Genomic DNA, 19,927 nt, shown 5'->3' with positions numbered 1-19,927 from the left:
CTAAATTTCAATGTTTAAAAAAAAGTCAATGACCGCTATTATACTTTAGTCACATTGGAATGATGATAGGAGTACAAGTCACATTATCGACCCTTTCCCAAAAGTTCAGACTGGCATAACAGAGTATACAAAAATGCAATCTGCACATTGACGGAATACCTGTTCTTCCGGTTAAGGAAGTACAGGGCTTGTTCCCCACCAGGACTCCTAATGTAGACACGAGTCCCATCGATGGCACCTATGACAACAGGTAGAGGTTCACTACATTCTGTATTCCTCCTCAGATCACCCTCAAGCATGTTGATGAGATGGAGTGCAGTCTCTTTTGATAAGCGATACTGCATTCGGAAGGCTTCATCCATGTGCAACTCAAAAGGATTCATTCAGTCCTGTAATCCCGTCAGGGTCTGGGCCTTTTGACTATCTGTGTATACATAGAAAAAGAATTTGAGTAGAAAAACATGAAAAAAATAATTCAAGATTCCCTGAACAAAATAGGTAAGGTTTGCAAACATTCAGCCCCCCCCCCCCTCCAGTCTTCTTACATGTACATGTAGGTACCGTATGGAAATAGCCCAGTCTATTTAGGATTAAGTTTGTTTTTCTTTTCCTAATTTTTTTTTACATTAGCATTGCATACATCAAGTCACATGTTTCAAATAATCTGCTGCTTTAATTACCGTACTCCTTTCATTCATTTTAGCTCCATCCATTTTTCATATCTTGGATGAAAATTGTCTCTGCTTGTGCAATTAGGAACAAAAATTAATTTGCCATGTTGGTTTCATCACTAGTGCTTCAACCAATATCTCCTCCATATTTAGAAACAAGTCATAAATTTGTCAGTGATAAAAAAGGGAAATATTTTGCAATAAGCACTGCATCGGTTTATTGTTCAATCGAGACAAAACTTACCTCTCTGAGCCTGTTGACACGATCAAGATACATTAAATGAGCATGGTGATTTTCTGCCATTTTTGTTCTGCATAGAAAATGAAATTGACATAGAGTTAAGTTTCAGTGGCAAAGAAAATAGTCATAAGAAAGATGAGCATGAAACTAGAATGAGATTCAGTCATCAGTTATTGAGATGACAGTTTGACAAAATTCTCTAAAATCTGTATTCTGAAAATTGTCTTGATCTCTGTAAGGACATCCCCAATTTATCTCTGAAAACGCCCATTTTTTTCTTTGCTAAAATAAAAATACATCATTACATGACTGCTCTCCCAAATTTTCTTTGAAACGATTCATCATCTCAAATGAAATCTTTAAAATTCCTGAAGACTAGCCTGGAGGTTCCTGGAGAGTAAAAATCAGTCTAGGCCTACGTAGTCAAAGCCGGCCCGTAGGCTTACTCATGACCATCATGACTATGGAAAGTTCTAACCGAACTTCTGTTAGTTATGAATCTGATTATCATTCTGAGACTGAGTGCACCGTAGAGTACGGTACTACTACTTGTAGTACTAGTACAACTCAACTGATTTTTACTCCCCAGGATCAGCCTTCAGCCTCAGGCGTGCAGGCTAGAGTAGGATAGACCATGTAGATCAAAGAAAATCCAGCGACAGGATCAGGGGGAATCAGAAATTTCAGAAGAACCGAGTGAAAAGGGGAATAAGTCAAGGGTCTAATCGTCTGTCAACGAATACGTCTAGCCGTGTCACAGGGCTCGCGAAAGACCGACACAGAAATGCACTTATGGGGCTACACAAAACCATTTCCACAAGAACTTTTTTCACTAACTTGACTCTCATGACCGTACCTAAGATACATGCATTTATGACATAAATTCGGACATTACTTCACAAATCAATGCATAAAAAGTTACAAAGAATATTGCTCATCAAACAAATATGTCAAATTACTCACGATTTTCTCGGAGCTCGGTCCAGCATGTGTTTTTTCCACCACTTTCACGTCCAGTCTTCCACCTTAATTTTGCTGCGAAATTATCGTCCAGCGGTTGTTGTCTGCACAATGATGTACCCAAATGCTGCACTGTGATTGGCCAATTACGCCTAAAATCCACGGATTCGGTGGAGTCCACTGTTTCAGACCACCCCAAACAGTTGACTCGAAATCGTGACGTAATAGACTTGGTCGAATCCGTGGATTCGGTCGAGTCCACCTTTGTGAATCACAAAAGTGAATCCGTGGACTTTGGATCTGGTAAAATCCGTGGATTTTGCAGAATCCACCTTTGTGAATTCAGGCCTTTGGGATCCAAATATCGTCTGTTGTCCGTCTGTCACAAACCTTGGGAACACATGACACATAACTCCTCAACCGTAAGTAACTTTTCAACCAAACTTGGATGGTACATGTAGATGGACCTGGGGGACCTGCATGTTATGCTGCAGTCTGAGATCACATGGTAAGATCAAAGGTCATTTTCAGGTCAATGTTAAAAGTTTACATGCAAGACTCTTTTATGACACCTATAAACTCCGCAACTGTAAGTCACTTTTCAACCAAACTTGGATGGTACATCTTCCCTCCCACTGGGGAGGGAAGATGAGTGGATTGGCGCTGATTAGAGATTGGGAGACATGTGCCCTCTATGTTAGCTTTGAGAAAGGGAACTTCCAAATACCAAGGTCCAATCTGGACTAGACTCTCATGAACACACTGCTGAGATTCACATGAAAAAGTAGAAATGCTGCACTGAAAATTCATGTTCTCTCATGCATTAAATTTTAATTCATGAAATTTGCTCAAAAAAACAATATTGATAGTGATTGATCATTAATTTATCACAAATTTTCAAGTTCCAAAGGATTCGCCTCTCAAAATCTAAAAGAAATTGGAAGGCTACATGTAATTCCAGCCCAGCCTAATTTTCTTACCCTTAGTTTCATGAAGTGGGTAATGTTCACTCAAGCATGAATATTTTCCCAACTTTTTGGTGTCATTTGAAAGTTGACTTTATTGGTTTTCCATATAGCTAGGTCTTTTTCCTGAAACTTGTAATCCAGTAAGTGGGGAGGCGATGTGGCTCAGTGGATTAGTCTTCTGATTTTGGGTTGTGGGTTCGAATCCAAACCATGGCATAATTTCTTTCAGCAAGATATTTATCCACACTGTGCTGCACTCAACCCAGGTGAGGTGAATGGGTAACCAGTAGGAAGAAATTCTTTGAATGCTTTGAGCCCCTAGGTAGCCCAGCTAAAGCCGGTGTTATGATAATAGCACGGCCCACTCGGAGAACAGTTTTCAGAACTGAAGTGGCTTCCCTGGGTATACATGTAGGCCTACCTACTGTATATTATTATTATAAATAATGCATTATAAGAAAGCCCATCAAATCCTCTACAAATTTTTTACTAGACATTTTCTTTCAAAATGTTTAGATAAAAGTTACATGTACATGTAGAATGGTTTGATGCTAGCCAGTAGCGGACCGTTACCTGGCGGAGACAAAGCATTTGGGGGGCAATGCATTGTTTGTGAACAATGCTGTGCCCATGCTTTGTCTCCTCCGGGTCACGGTCCGCCACTGATGCTAGCTGCTACAATAATGAACACACAAGGGGAGAGGGTTTACTGGTCAAGACATGAGGAGTTACACTGTTTTTTTTTGTCATACCAGGTTTATCATAGTGAAGATGAACAAGAGAGTGTACAGATTTTAGAAGGTATTGCAGAGAGTGGAAGCACACTAGCTGTATTACAAGATCCTGTCACATGCTTTGCTAATGCTAGATACAAGCAGACACAGGTGAGTGTCTACATGAAAGATGAAGTTAGTTTAAATCATTCAATCAAATATGTCCAAAAAATCCGCCATGTCTTCTAAAAATGGAATATGGCTGAGCTCACAAATGGACATTGGTCATTTTATTTTAATGTTTTGCTGCAAAACTTTGATGAAAGCGCACCTGATTCTGACGAAGTTTGATAAAAGCGCACCTGATGGTAGGCTGCAGAAGTTACATAAAAAGCACACCCGATGTTAGGCTGATGAAGTTTGATAAAGAACATACCCGATGTTAGGCTGCAGAAGTTTCATAAAAAGCGCACCTGATGTTAGGCTGCAGAAGTTTGATAAAAAGCGCACCTGATGTTCGGCTGATAAAGTTTGATAATGAGCGCACTTGATGTGCTGCTACTGAACTGTGATAGAAATGTGCACCTGAGGTTAGGCTGCTCAAGAGGGATAAGAATCTCTTAGTACTTAGGAGACCTGCATGTTATGTCTTAGTCGCATGCCACATGGTAAGGTCAAAGGTCATTTTCAGGTCAACGCTATGACACATAACTCTGCAACCGTAAGTCACTTAAATTATACCAAACTTGGGTTGTAGGTTTACTTAGGAGACCTGCATAATTATTGTGTTTGGAGGTCACACTTAAGGTCAAAGTACATTTTGAGTTCTACATGCAAGAAACGTGCAAGACTCTTTGTGACAAATGCTATTCCATTCCATTTATTTCACATTGATGATACAATATTAATACAATTTTGATACAATTCTGTTGCAGCAAATCATGATATATATGGTTATTTTCATAAAGTTGGCGAGACACAAAATTGCCTATGCCTTGTTTTACCTCCAATTTTGATGAAATTTTCAGTGTTATGCTTTTTGGATTTTTCTCTTCATGTACAAATAAACCTTGTATTTTTTGACGAAATGGAAATGCATGTATGACCATCCCTGTTGCTTGTTCCAAAGTATTATTTTACCATTCACAGTGTAGACACCAAAATTATTTCTCAAAGTATGATATTGTACATGTACATGTATGAACTTTTAACATTTTTGAATGATGAAAGTCTTTTTAGATGCCATTTTGAAAGCCCTCTTGGATTTTTAGACAAAATGGACAACTGCATATCATTGTCACCAGAGGTATTTTTTTAATCCTTGAAACTAATACAAAAGTGTCGACACCAAAATTGTCCAAGGTGAATTTCTATTATGAACTTTGACCATCTGTCATCTGTCTTTGTAAGTTGGTTAAAGTGATTGGTTAACATTGGTTTGACTTTTTAAAAAATGTCACCTGTGTCTGTGATATTTTACAAAAATGAAGCCTAGAAAAAATTGCATTTGAAAATAAATATTTATAGCTTCAAAAACTGAAATATAAAGTGACCGGAAACACCATCTTAATTTCATCCCAATGATCCCATACACTTATGTGTACTATTTAGGTGTCTATAAGATGCCTATTTACAAAATCGGGGTTTGCCTTGTAGTTTTAGCTTTTCTTTCTCAATAATGGTTGTTTTCAGGGTTTATTAGTTCTAATACATGCACTTGTACACATGTTTCATCTTGATTTGAGAATTTTTTAAATCGGCTGCTCACAAAGTTAAACAATACCTTTAAACCATTGTTTAGACACAAAAACTGTATGGATATTGAACAAACTGTGTTGAGTTTTAAGTAGCAAAAATAATTTTTTTATAGAAGCCGTTTTTGGAAGAAATTTTGGATTTTTGGACCAGACCACTGAATGTCCTTGTCCCAAGGTACTACTTGATCCTTGCCATTGAATAGGATCCAAATTAAAGGGCACATGAGAGTAATTCAACCGCGCGCAAAGCATGCCAGACAGGCGTAAGTAAAGATCACATGACTTTATTGATTAAAATAATTCATTAAAAATAGATCAAATGTTTGTATATCAAAAGAAAAACGATAGACATAATGCTATGTTCATACTCTTTCATAATCAAGGCGTTTGGGAAGGCTAGACTGCATTTTTGTATTTCATTTTAATCATTATTACCCACAATGCAGTTCTGTTTTTTCTGGCGATGAACTAGCCGAAATTATGGTTAGTCTTATTTCAGGCCATTTAACTTTTGATTGAGCTGGTCAAGTACCTGATTAACATATCAAGTCTTAATGTACTGTTAATTGTGACTAATGTCAGAGAATTAAAGCAAAATCTATCGAGGGATTGATTTTTAATGATTTTTTGATGAGCTCTGGTATAACACGTGAGTGAATGGGGGTCTGTAATACTCATGTGTGCCCTAAAGCCTCTTTTTGTCTCACCTGCGAAGCAGAGTGAGACTATAGGCGCCGCTTTTCCGACGGCGGCGGCGTCAACATCAAATCTTAACCTGAGGTTAAGTTTTTGAAATGATGTCATAACTTAGAAAGTATATGGACCTAGTTAATAAAACTTGGCCATAAGGTTAATCAAGTATTACTGAACATCCTATTAGAGTTTCATGTCACATGACCAAGGTCAAAGGTCATTTAGGGTCAATGAACTTAGACCATGTTGGAGGGATCAACATCGAAATCTTAACCTGAGGTTAAGTTTTTGAAATGTCATCATAACTTAGAAAATATATGGACCTAGTTCATGAAACTTGGACATAAGGTTAATCAAGTATCGCTGAACATCCTGCACGAGTTTCACGTCACATGACCAAGGTCAAAGGTCATTTAGGGTCAATGAACTTTGTCCGAATTGCAGATATCTCTTGAATTCCCATCATAACTTTGAAAGTTTATGGATCTGATTCATGAAACTTGGACATAATAGTAATCAAGCATCACTGAACATTTTGTGCAAGTTTCAGGTCTCATGATTAAGGTCAAAGGTCATTTAGGGTCAATGAACTTTGGCCGAATTGGGGGTATCTGTTGAATTACCATCATAACTTTGAAAGTTTATTGGTCTAGTTCATTAAACTTGGACATTATAGTAATCAAGTATCTCTGAACATCCTGTGCGCGTTTCAGGTCACATGACCAAGGTCAAAGGTCAATGAACTTTGGCCGAACTGGGTATATATGTTGAATTACCATCATAACTTTGAAAGTTTATGGATCTGATTCATGAAACTTGTACATAAGAGTAATCAAGTATCACTGAACATCCTGTGCGAGTTTCAGGTCACATGATCAAGGTCAAAGGTCATGTAAGGTCAATGAACTTTGGCCATGTTGGGGTTTTTTGTTGAATAACCATCATATCTCTGTAAGTTTATTGGTCTAGTTCATAAAAAGTGGACATAAGAGTAACCATGTATCGCTGAACATCTTGTGCGAGTTAGAGTAGTATTCAAAGTCAGCACTGCTGCTATATTGAACCGCGTGATGCAGGTGAGACGGCCAGAGGCATTCCACTTGTTTAGAATATGGCAGCCATATTTGACGCCATCTTGAAAACAACCACTTTCCTGGATGCAGGTTTTGATATATGTTTTTTAGTATGGTATTCCTGAGGTCAAATGATTAAGAAACAGTTGAAAACACTTTTTGCAATTTGTTTTGGGGTCAACTTACATATATATTGACCTGACTAATATTGTTTTTTTGACAGAGCTTTGATGTGAGTGAGGACAGTAACTTAATATTAATGGATTGGCTTACAGCAGGGAGAATTGCTAGAGGAGAATGCTGGAATTTTACAAGGTATTTACATACTACTTTGTGAAATAGCCTTAAAACAGACAATAAAATTTTCTGCCTGCGGACAGAAGGAGTTCGCAAGAACCCTAGCGTTATTTTAGTTGCTTTGATTCAATTTACGGCTGTTACTATTAAGACTAAATTGTTTATCTTGACAGCCAATCACAGCATGTCGTTTAGCATCCATTTTCTCTTATGGTTCTATTATATATTGTTCACTCTAGCATTGTAGTCATTCATAATTTTTTTTTTTGTGGTACTAAACACTATATTTAATTGATAGTTTGAGCTTCGGTTCTCTTTTGCATTGGCTCTTGATAAAGGCAAGATGAATAGATTTTGATATTATTCTGGTGCCATTTTGAGTTTGTGTAATATTGTTTCATTTTTGTGTGATCTGCATAGCAGAGTGAGACTATAGGCGCCACTTTTCCGATGGCGGCAGAGGCGTCAACACCAAATCTTAACCAAAGATTAAGTTTTTGAAATAAGAACATAACTAAGAACAAATATGGACCTAGTTCATGAAACTTGGACATAAGGTTAATCAAGTATCACTGAACATCCTGCATGAGTTTCACATCACATGACCAAGGTCAAAGGTCATTTAAGGTCAATGAACTTTAACCGAATTTGTTGAATTACCATCATAACTTTGAAAGTACATTGTATGTTGGTCTAGTTCATAAGGAAGGCGATCATGGCAATCTATGTAAATCTCACAAAGCGTAGCAGAATCGTCCTCGAATTCTATTTTTAGTCTACGAGACGATTGCACTGCAACTTCTCTACGATCGATCTGCCCCGAAGGCGATGGTCATACGCTGATAGTGCGACGATGCCACTTGCCACGATTCGAGGCAGATGTGATGCGCTGCTTCTGCGATCAAAGTGATCATACAATGAGGGTCACATGCTAACTAGGACCTTGGTACGGTGATGCTACGAATGGAGCGATTGTGTTACATTCATGATGCTCTTGAAACAATTTCAAGCAATCGGCATATTAATCGCGGCACATGAGACATTTTTCAGTCGATTGCCAACATGGATGTCCAGAATTTGGTTGGACTTTACATCTTAGCATTATACAACATTATTAGTTAGAAGTTGAATGCAAGGACAGGAGAAGGATGGGGCCAAAAAGATACTGGGTCCGATCCTGGCTGTCAATTAGTGTCATAATTGTACAATATTTTGTTAAAATCTCTTTCAAAAGATGTCGATGAGCCTGTCACTTGTTTGTTGCCTGTTTAAAATTTTAAATCAATTTACTTGTTAATTTGAATAACACGGTTACCAATAGCATATTAAAAAAAAGAAACAAATACTTTTTGACGTTTATAATTCAACTGTTTAATTCAATATTCTGATATCCTAAATAAGCATTCAATGACCAGATGAATAATTACATCCAATTTAGAAAAAGCATGTGGAGTTCTATTGCATAATTTAGGGAAGGAACATGAATATACTGAATTACAAGATATGTAATATGAAAATCTGTAACCTTAGCATATAATACTATTACTTTCAGTAACTTGATAATTTAAGTTTGGTTTCTTGTGAAAAGAAACTGAGTTCCGGTATAAACTTTATGATTTCAAAATATTATGGTTCAGTCATACTTTCTTCGATGAAAGCGGGTGAAAATGCCACTGTCAATACTGGCAAACGAAAGTTCTCTTGAGTCGACAGTTGGGGTGTATGAAGACAATCACCAGGAACACAGCGTAGTTCCTCAATACCATTCACTCAGAAGTGTTGAATGTCGACAGCGAGTCCGTCGAAGACCCAATTACATTGGAATTATGTAGTGTCATCAGGCCCAGAGTCCCGTGTTGTATCTCTTGACAAGGATATTACTCTCTTAGCCCAGCTAAGCGGTAGACCAAAACTGCGAGGATATCTTGGAAATTCCGGTCCTTGTTGCTGATAATGGTGTGTGTGGCAGTCATGTGAAGGATTCTAGGATTAGCCAGCCTGTAGATGCTAGTGTTGAATCTCTAAACCTTCTTCACACCGGTCTCCACACACTCAAGACACCTCAGCAACATCTCTCACACAGGAAGAGGTGAAAGCCTAACCTTCCCAAACCAAGGTCTCACGGGCCTAATTACTAGTGGTAGGCCATAGATATTCATTCGAGCCAACACATTGCTATTTTTTTTATTTTGATATGGATGATTGACAAAGTGTATGCATATGATTGTCCCTCTAACAGTGAGCATGATACGCGGTTAAGGGTTCGCATTGAGGTGAAAAAATTTTTTTAAGGTACTTTTATCAAATTTGCTTTTAAAATAATCTTTGATATCTCAGGTTTCAAAAAACTAAGTTTCATGAAGATTGATGATTCCGAAAGTACCGGAATAGTCCATTTCATTCATGGGGGTGCTGCTACCTCTCATCACGGACGGACATTTTTACTCAAATTAAATTCACTCTAGTTTTATTGTTTTTAAAGTTACTCTAATTTGGTTTGGATGTTCTTGCACTCTGAACATTTCTCTATTATCAGACATAATATAGTAGAAAAAAAATATTGGGAACTAATTTTTTTTGGTAGGTGTTAACATTTCCATTTTGAAATTTCCGTCCGTGATGGAAAAAAAGATGAAAAGTTTTTTTATTCTTTATCAGAGTAGAAATAAAAAATAAAAAGGTTTAGAGGTATCTCTCTAAACACTGTACATTATTTTATTTGAACATGGCTAAAATCCATACATTTTATCCATATCATAAAGTCAGTCAAAAATGATCACGGACGGACATTAATTTGATCACGGACGGACAAAGTTAATTCACGGACGGACAAAGTTAATTCACTCAAATTCATTTCACTCTAGTTTTATTGTTTTCAAAGTTACTCCAATTTTTTTTAATGGTCTTGCACTCTGAACATTAATCTATCATCAAACATAAATTAGTAGGAAAAAAATATGGGAAGTAAACTTTCCTTGTAGATGTTAACATTTCCGTCCGTCCGTGATGAAATTAATGTCCGTCCGTGATCATTTTTATTAGGATGTCTATGGACTCAGCTTTTTATTCTTTACCAGAATAGAAACAGAAATAAAAGTGTGTAGAAGTATTTCACTGGACACTGTTCATCATTTCATTTGAACATAGCTAAAATCCATACATTTTATGCATTTAATAAATCAATGAAAAATGATCACGGACGGACATTAATTTCATCACGGACGGACGAGTGAAATACTTGTGGAAAGATTCATATATGCAAATGAGAAACTTTGCTGAGCAGATTATGAGTTTAATTTTAGCTTCTAATTGCAGTGAAAAATGGCTCTGAGAATTATTCAGAACTCAAATGGAATAAGCCTACAACTTTTCACAATTTTTTGTGATATCTTTGTTTGGCCGTTATTGGGGCTATATTGTTGTCAGGAAAATTGTTAAGCATTATTGGAATGCAGATAAAGTTGAAAAGCTGCATGTATTGTATATGCCAAAAAAGTGGGAAACAAAGTATGGCAAGAACAAGTCCAAAGCTGTAGATTTTATCAATTCAAGTTTGCAGAAAGTGATGGAGAAGAAGTAGAATGCAATGCATAATCTGATAAGCAGAAAAATCAATTTTTCCATGTACAAACTTATGGATTCACAATGCTTCTAACAGAACATAGGTTTGTGAAAATTACATGAATACCTTTTTTCGAAGTCCATTTTGGAGCTAATTTTAAGCAAATCGCTTATCTGGTAAACTGTGAAAATGCATAAAGCTTGCAATGTAGTGTTTAGAAGTTAAGCTTTGGATTGGAATATCAATTTCAATTTTGGATTCGGTCAGGGCCTAAATACATGAGGGCTGTTGGTGTTATGGGGTGTCTCCGCTTTGATATATGCAAAAGATGGATTTAAAGAGAGCCCCTGACAAGTGTTGATCCAACAAACAAGCATAAGGATCAGTGACCTGTTAATCTTTTAGATTTAGTTTTTGGACCTTAAAAAAACATCTTTGCTCTTGGAAAATTAATGCCTAAAATCATCATGATCATAAAAATACTTGTATCAACATGATCAATAATCAACTAGCTGTTGATTTTGAACCTACTTGTATTCTACACTTTAAAAAGACAATAGGGGAAGGCGGGGTAAGTTGTGACACTTTTTGCATTTTGCACGTTAGAATTGATATGACTAGTAATATTGTAGAAATAAGTACCTTACCTTTAAATTTGATTCTTGGGAAATATTTTTCACCTATATATAACTTTCTACCCCCACGCTGAATGTCATTGTGACCTTTGAAAAAAAGGATGTCAAATTGCTCAACTTGCCCCATCTGTGGGGTAAGTTGTGCCATCGTCTGTGGTAAGTTGAGCCACAAAAACTATGTAAAAAATGTATGCAGGAAGAACCAGGATGTCAATTTTTCATTTAAAGTCTTTTCACTTGCTAATTCTCTATGAATACTAACATCTTCTGAAAGTAAAAGGACTGTCATGTGAATTTGCTCCTTTCTGCCTGCATATCAATTGCTTTTTATTATACAGTTTTACATCACCTACATGTATTCTTTACGTTCGATTTTGACAAGAAATGTGTTAAGAGCAATCGTATGTCTAGATTATACTGTGCGTCTAGCATAGAAATCAAGTTGCAGCAACTTGATTGAAGTTGTAGCAACTTGATTGTGCAACTAATACTGTTTAATATTATTAAAATATGTACAAATCATCAAAACAATTGCATTTGTTTACCAAAAAAGTACTAAGAACTTTTTACAGAGTACTTCCATTGTATTTTAATTGTGTCCGTCCGTGATGTCCGTCCATGATGTCCGTCCGTGATGGAAAATATTTGCAATTCTCTCGGAAGTTTGATATTGGTTAAGAATTCAATATGCTGAACATAGAAGCTAACATACCCGAGTGTTAGGTGCATTAACAATAATTGGTCCATGTAAAGCTGTTTAGATAGAAACAATAAAAATGTACAAAAATTCTAAAAACCACATTTCTATCTTGTCCGTCCGTGATATGGCACATTTAGTGGATACCTGTGTTTGTAGGTAACCATGGCAACAAACTTTTTTAATCATTCAGCATACTATGTCCTACCCTTCACTATAAAACACAAAGGAACCTTGTTCATCTTTATCCTAATTTGTTACAAGCCTTCAAAACTTTCAAAATCTATCAAATGTCCGTCCGTGATGAACCGATCATGCTCCTAACACTGATTCTATTTTTGGTAATTACTGAACTTCCTTTTCCCTAATTGGGAAGAAATATCACCAATTTTGGACTATATTTTGACTGGCGGAAGGATTAAGGCTATTTTGCTGTTTGAGTTGATGAATCTGCTCCCCCCGACGGTGTCTTCAAACACGCCAATTTATTTTTAAAATGAGCCGGTCGAGGGACCCTTTTCTGGTCAGATATGGATTGCCAGATATAAATCCTATCCACTGGTAGTAAACATTCGACCCCCGAATTTCATCCTTATTTTTAATGAATTTTTTAAAGTGCCAATTTAACACATGAGTCTATGGGGAATGAATTAGGCCTGTGAGACCTACAGGTCTCATGGGCCTAATTACTAGTGGTAGGCCATAGATATTCATTCGAGCCAACCCATTGCTATTTTTTTTATTTTGATATGGCTGATTGACAAAGTGTATGCATATGATTGTCCCTCTAACACTGATTCTATTTTTGGTAATTACTGAACTTCCTTTTCCCTAATTGGGAAGAAATATCACCAATTTTGGACTATATTTTGACTGGCGGAAGGATTAGGGCTATTTTGCTGTTTGAGTTGATGAATCTGCTCCCCCCGACGGTGTCTTCAAACACGCCAATTTATTTTTAAAATGAGCCAGTCGAGGGACCCTTTTCTGGTCAGATATGGATTGCCAGATATAAATCCTATCCACTGGTAGTAAACATTCGACCCCTGAATTTCATCCTTATTTTTAATGAATTTTTTAAAGTGCCAATTTAACACATGAGTCTATGGGGAATGAATTAGGCCTGTGAGACCCCAAGGTCAAAATATGTTTTGCCAAGGGTATCTTGCTCCAAATGCTCACTCCAGCACACACTTCAATTTCTAACCAATCATATCACTGCTTGTCCCTGTCACCAAGCAACAGAAAACAATTTAATTGCATTCCTTGGGGGGGAGGGCAAAAGTAAAATATACCGTTAAATATTACCTAACAATGCAGAGACCTCATTTTGTGTCATCTCTGTGCAGTGTAGCAGAAAGGAGAAGAATTAAGCAAAAGAGAATAGTGTGCAAGCTCCTAACAATGCAGCAGCCCCTTTTGCGTGCAAGCTCCCTACACTACAGCACCTGAGGAATGTAAGCAGCTGGTTAAACATTATATGCAACAAAGGAGTAAGAGTAGGACAAAATAAGTGTCTTCAATAGTCCTGAACAAAAATAAATCATGTCCAAGGTGACATTTGCCTCCCTCTTTAAGAACATTTTTCTGGTAAAAAATTTTCATTTCTATTTTTTTTCGAAATGGCTTGATTCTTTGGCCATAATTTTCTACCAAGAGAGAAAAAAAGCAACACTTTCCATGAACAACAATTCAATAGCTAAAGAACTTAAAGAAAAAATCAATCTATACATATATATATATATATATCATTTCTTTTGATAGAAATTAATCTAATTAAATGCAGAATATACATTTGCGCTTATGAAAATTTAAATAATGTCTGATCAGCATCTCTATTCCCTGGAAAATCCGGTATGTACATCAATTTACTGATGAAGGGAGAAGGCTTGATGGCGTTGATCCTCATTTAACCTCTTTACTAATGTATTTTACCCTTTGGGTTGGTTCGGTGTTCACTGGGTGTAGTAGATGTTCATTTGACATCTTCTGAGTGACCATTTCTGCATCAACAGCAGTTTTGCCATCCTCGAAATCTTCGTCTTTGACAACAAGGGTTGAAGCTTCTTCGAAAGATAATCCAACATCTGTCTCTTCCCTGCGAATATATTGCTTCAGCAAATTTGCATGAAATGTTGTGATCCGATTTCCAAGATCAACAAGAAAATCGAGCTTCCCACCCATTCCAACAATTCGAAATGGCCCCATCCAATGCATAAGGAACTTATTATTATCTGTGGGTAGGAGCACCAACACCTCATCTCCAACCTTGAAAGGACGCTGCCAAGCCTTCCAGTTGTAGTTCTGTCTGTACTTCTCGTGAGACTTGAGGAGCTCCTTGTGAGCGTTGTCACACGTTTTCTCAGTTTTCTCCTTCAGGTCTAACACGAACTGGTCAGTGGACTCGTTTCTGGCTTGATCGGTCCAACGACATCAACAGCAACTCTTGGGCAGGTGTCACAAGATCTGCAGTATCTCTGCACCTCAGCTTGTAGGCCTGGCCAGAAGAAGTTAGCGAGAATCTCATTTCTTGTCTTGTTAGATCCAAGATGATCTCCCATAATTGACTCATGTGCCAACTTAAGAATTTGCTTTCGATACTTTTCTGGCACAATCAATTGATCAGTAGTTCCATCTGTAACTCTTGTTGACTGATATTCTCTATACAATAAGTCCTTCTTCACTTGGAACTTCGACTTGCTACCCTACGATATTCCTTGACCTCACCAGTCAAAGCATGTCTTCGTACTACGTCGAGTGTAGGATCGTTTTCTTGTGCATGTCGGAGGTCGTCTGGGAGAGAGGGCTAGGTATCTTCAATGCCTTTGAGCACTTTGATGCCTCCTTCCGCTGGTGTCTGGTTTCGACGGCATTCAACAGCTTACAAGGTTTCCATTGAGTGTCAGAGTTACTTGCGTTACGAACTCCTGGTAGATTTCCTAGTATCAGAGGATAAACGGGATTATCTATGCATAATACATCTATCTCTCCTACATAATACGGCGTATCGACACTCACTCTTGTGTTTTTTTTAAACCGCCGTATTGTTCTATCAATCAGAAGGCATGTCCGCCATTGGCCAGTCAACTGTTCTGGTCGAACAAGCTCTCTTTTGATGATGGTGGTTGAGCACCCACAGTCCTGAAGAACTTGTGTTGTCGTTCCGTTTACTCGTCCTTCCAACACTGACATCTTGCTGCTTGCGTGTGCTCCACACATTGCACTCAGTATCGGGATGTTCTTGGATTGGTGTTCTACTCCTGAACTAGCGTCACTACTAGAAGAAAAACCGGAGTCTATCAACAAATAACCATGCTCAAAGCAATCACAACTAGAACTACTGACCTGGTCATCAGACCGACCTGTGACTTGTGACTGAACATCAGACCGTAACTCCTGAGGTTCTTGCACAGAGTCGTTCTCATCATCTGACCAGAGTCTTGCTTGTGTTACCGGTTGTTTTTGTCTCTCTGCTTCTTTTGTCTGTTCTTTCAAAATAAGGCTTGCTCCCAATCTGCTTCTCTGCCTACAATCTCTAGCAAGATGTCCATTCCTGCCGCAGATGTAACAACTACTTGTACTTGGCATAACTGGTCTTGAGTTTCCAGACGCCTGAGGGCTGGATGTCTTGCTTCCTGTCGAGTACTGTCTTCCTGATAACTGTACTTTAGGAGAAAAAGATCCTGTGGAGTTTCTTTTTTCGTTAACGTCTACTTTCCCTACCTGAATGGGCGTCAAGATACCGGTCAGTTACATTTGCAAGTTCACTCAAAGCCTTTGGCTTACTTTCTCTAATACAAAGTGAAAGTTCCTTAGAGCTACTTTTGTGAAACTGTTCAATGAGTATTATTTCTACTAAATCATCAAACTCTCTTTGATAACCACTAAGTGTTAACCACTTTACAAGATATCCTCGCATGCGGTGAATAAATTGAAATGCTGTCTCCCCTACTTTGGGTTTTGCAGATCGCAGTTTTCTTCTAAATCCTTCACTTGTTAGATCATAACGCTTCAATAATGCATTCTTCAACTGATCATAATCGATTGCTTCATTATCGCTTAGCCTCGCGTAAGTTTCCAATGCCTTACCACTTAACAGCGCGCTTAAATAAGTCGCCCAAGTCGCGTGCGGCCAATTGTTTGCACTGGCATATCTTTCAAATCTATTCAAGTAACTATCCAGACTATCCTTCCCTTCATCAAAAGTAGGTAACTTTGGAGCCCTAATATGTACAGGGGATTCAATATTCTCAATCCCACTATGTCTCTCACGTTCCAAACTTAATTTTAAATGTGTAAGTTCAAGCTCACCCTCTCACGTTCTTCTCTTGCTCGCTTTTGTTCCTCTGTAATAAACGCCTTCAATTCACTCCCACTCAAGCCTAGAGATTCTCCAATGTGATGCAATTTTTCTATCTCCATTATGAGATAAGGAGCCAAATTTCAAGAAGTAACAGGTGACTTACAAAAAGTTGACTGCTGTTTCACACCACCTGATCAGCACAAAGTCCGGGAAGCAATAACTCTTAAAAGATATTACTGCATTAAAAACAAACAGTTAACAAGTAAGTAATAATAGTAGATTAGATGACAGATAGCGTGAACAAAATATCGGCTAACAGTCCTACTAATAAATCAGAATGATATACTTGCAGCAAAACATAGTAACGTGTATTTAATGTTAAGAATTTAACAAACTGTCCCTTCGTGGTCGCCAAAATGTCCCTTGTTTGTTGCCTGTTTAAAATTTTAAATCAATTTACTTGTTAATTTGAATAACACAGTTACCAATAACATAAGAAACAATACATGTAGATACTTTTTGACGTTTATAATTCAACTGTTTAATTCAATATTCTGATATCCTAGCACACACCTTAATTTCTTTATATGCTAAAGTTACAGGTTTCATATTACATATCTTGTAATTCAGTATATTTATGTTCCTTCCCTAAATTATGCAATAGAAACTCCAGATGCCTTTTGTAAATTGGATGTAATTATTCATCTGGTCATTGAATGCTGATTTAGGATATCAGAATATTGAATTAAACAGTTGAATTATAAACGTCAAAAAGTATTTATTGTTTCTTATGTTATTACTAACCGTGTTATTCAAATTAACAAGTAAATTGATTTAAAATTTTAAACAGGCAACAAACAAGTGACAGAGCCTAAAAGTAAATATGAGGTATGCATCCAGAATTTCATAAAAGAGCATAAAATTCATTGATATTCTGTTTATTTTTTTCCACAAAAGTTATGTCACTCAAAATGTTTAATAAATTCCTTTCAAATTTGCTGACAAGAAGTAGTCTTCTGATGTGAGAGCTCTCATAAAAAGGGATGGGGTGGCACAATGCCAGAATCTCCCTAAAGAGTGCCTTTCCCAAACATTACATAAGTGATTGAATCATTAACAAAATTTTAATATTGTCTACTGTCACTGTAGTTAGAATTCAATCTGTTTTTAAAACATAGTTAATTTATATATTTTCGCAGAGGTTACCCATTTCGTCATCAAGACATGTGAGCGTCTTTTTTCTTTTTTTCCAGCTGGCTCAGCCGTAAGATTTTCATCCTCCTGTACCCCCCTCCTCCCTCCTCCGCTACCAGTCAACCACCACCATAACCCCTTGTTCTTCCTCTGACCGCCGGCCTAAGAGGGGTAGCTTGGGCAGCTTTCCCTTTTTTGGTTCTTTTTCTGGGAGTTATGTTTGAAAACGTTGTGGTGTCGCCTCGTAATCTGTTGCAAATATGGCAATCCGCCACCATCGGCACGGTGTTTTATAGCGGCGCGGACGGTCGTTACGCAATCGCTGCCCAGTCTTAAGCGGCGCAGCAAAAGCGCAATGTGAATGCCTGTAGCGGGCTGAGAACGTTTGCCACATGCCACCCAAAGAAGAAAGCATCGGGGTAGAAGCAGTGTAAAGCGTGTCGAGTGTAAGGCAGTTTTATACCCCAGTCGCCTTGTAAACGGAAGTACCCCAGTCGCCTTGTAAACAGTCGCCTTGTAAACGGAAGTAGCGTAGCAGAATTGTCTTGGGAACGGGCCTGAAAACACGGCCGATTGGTGCCACTTTTAATGCGCTTATGCTACGCTTTATGCGTTGGAGCTCCGTTACTGCTACGAATATGTCGTTTGTAATACGCTCATGACCCGATTGTGATGGGCTTTACATGTAGCACCTCCGCGATCTCGCTACGTAAGTTTTGAACATGTTCAAAATTTTGTGGGGACCAGGAAGATGGTGGCGATCCTTGCCACTTCAGAAAAGATAAAGGCACGACGGAGAAGATTGAAAAGATCAAGCCACGATCAAGCTACGTTATACCACGCTTTGTCGATTTTTGACGATCGCAGCGGAATCGCCATCTTGTGAGATGGGGGTATAAAACTTGGACATAAGAGTAATCAAGTATCACTGAACGTACTGTGCGCATTTTAGGTCACAAGACCAAGGTCAGTGAACTTTGGCAATAATAGGGGTATCTGTTGAATTACCATCATAACTTTGAAAGTTTATGGATCTGATTCATGAAACTTGAATATAATAGTAATCAAGTATTACTGAACATCCTGTGCGCATTTCAGGTCACATGACCAAGGTCAAAGGTCAATGAACTTTGGCCGAATTGGGTGTATCTGTTGAATTACCATCATAACTTTGAAAGTTTATGGATCTGATTCATGAAACTTGGACATAATAGTAATCAAGTATTACTGAACATCCTGTGCAACTTTCAGGTCACATGATCAAGGTTAAAGGTCATTTAGGGTCAATGAACTTTGGCCAAATTGGGGTTATTTGTTGAATTACCTTCATAACTTTGAAAGTATGTTGGTCTAGTTCATAAAACGTAGAAATAAGAGTAACCAAGTATCACTGAACATCTCGTGGAAGTTATAGTAGTTTTCAAAGTCAGCACTGCTGCTATATTGAATCGCGTGATGCAGGTGAGACCGCCAGAGGCATTCCACTTGTTCATTATTTTCAATCCTCGGTAGCCCAGTAATGTTGAGCTCCTGGCTCATTCAATTCTATCTTCATTTCCCGCTTTTGTTTGCTATTTTGTAATCTTTTAGTTATTTCCCTTTCTTAGTAATCATGCTAGTATTAGTATTTCGGAATGATTTATTCTTTTTTTCACATGTTCTCTTTCCTTTTCCAGCTTTCCTTCTGTTTTCCCTTTTTATGATCTTTTTTTTCCTTTTTCCCTTTCCCTTTTCCTCCTTTTCTTTACTGTCTTTCCCTTTCTTTCTTCCTTTTTTTTCTTTTTCCTGTTTTTTGTTGTTGCCTGCATAGCAAAGCAAGACTATAGGCGCCGCTTTTCCGTCAGCAGCCTCAGCATTAAATCTTAAACTAAGGTTAAGTTTTTGAAATGGCATTTATGGCATCTTGACAGTGTCACATGGATATACTCAAATAAAACTCAGCCAAACTTGTGCCATTCAACATCAAACTATTTACAATTTATTTCATTGGAATTTAATTTGTTTACAAAATTAAAAATTGAAAAAAAAAGTTTTTTTCCAATGAAGACCATGCAAAAACAAAATACATTGTAAGTTCTCAACTATATTGCTCATTCCAACTTCAAATTAATCTTATCTCAAGACACCCAAAATAAATATAATTCTTCACAACTAAATGATCCT

The 19,927-nt window shown here is 37.6% G+C and overlaps 1 protein-coding gene across 3 annotated transcripts in view; it reads left to right on the top strand.

Annotated features, from left to right (window-relative positions):
* LOC121426219 (urease accessory protein D-like) overlaps positions 1-19,927 on the top strand; it is a 45,724-nt gene that overhangs the window by 12,572 nt on the left and 13,225 nt on the right. For 2 of the 3 annotated variants that reach the window (XM_041622433.1, XM_041622435.1), the window contains exons 1-3: positions 975-2,294; positions 3,596-3,724; positions 7,300-7,391. In XM_041622433.1, coding sequence (XP_041478367.1) covers positions 1,860-2,294; positions 3,596-3,724; positions 7,300-7,391 — 656 coding nt within the window. In that variant the 5' untranslated portion in view covers positions 975-1,859. Of the gene's footprint in view, positions 1-974; positions 2,295-3,595; positions 3,725-7,299; positions 7,392-19,927 lie in introns of those variants that run through there. The other variant, XM_041622434.1, reaches the window with a different exon arrangement.

Source organism: Lytechinus variegatus, chromosome 13, assembly GCF_018143015.1.
Source record: "Lytechinus variegatus isolate NC3 chromosome 13, Lvar_3.0, whole genome shotgun sequence".
Classification (NCBI taxonomy): Eukaryota; Metazoa; Echinodermata; class Echinoidea; order Temnopleuroida; family Toxopneustidae; genus Lytechinus; species Lytechinus variegatus.
The sequence above is the reverse complement of the archived record's forward strand: the minus strand, read 5'-3'. Positions and strand labels throughout refer to the sequence as shown.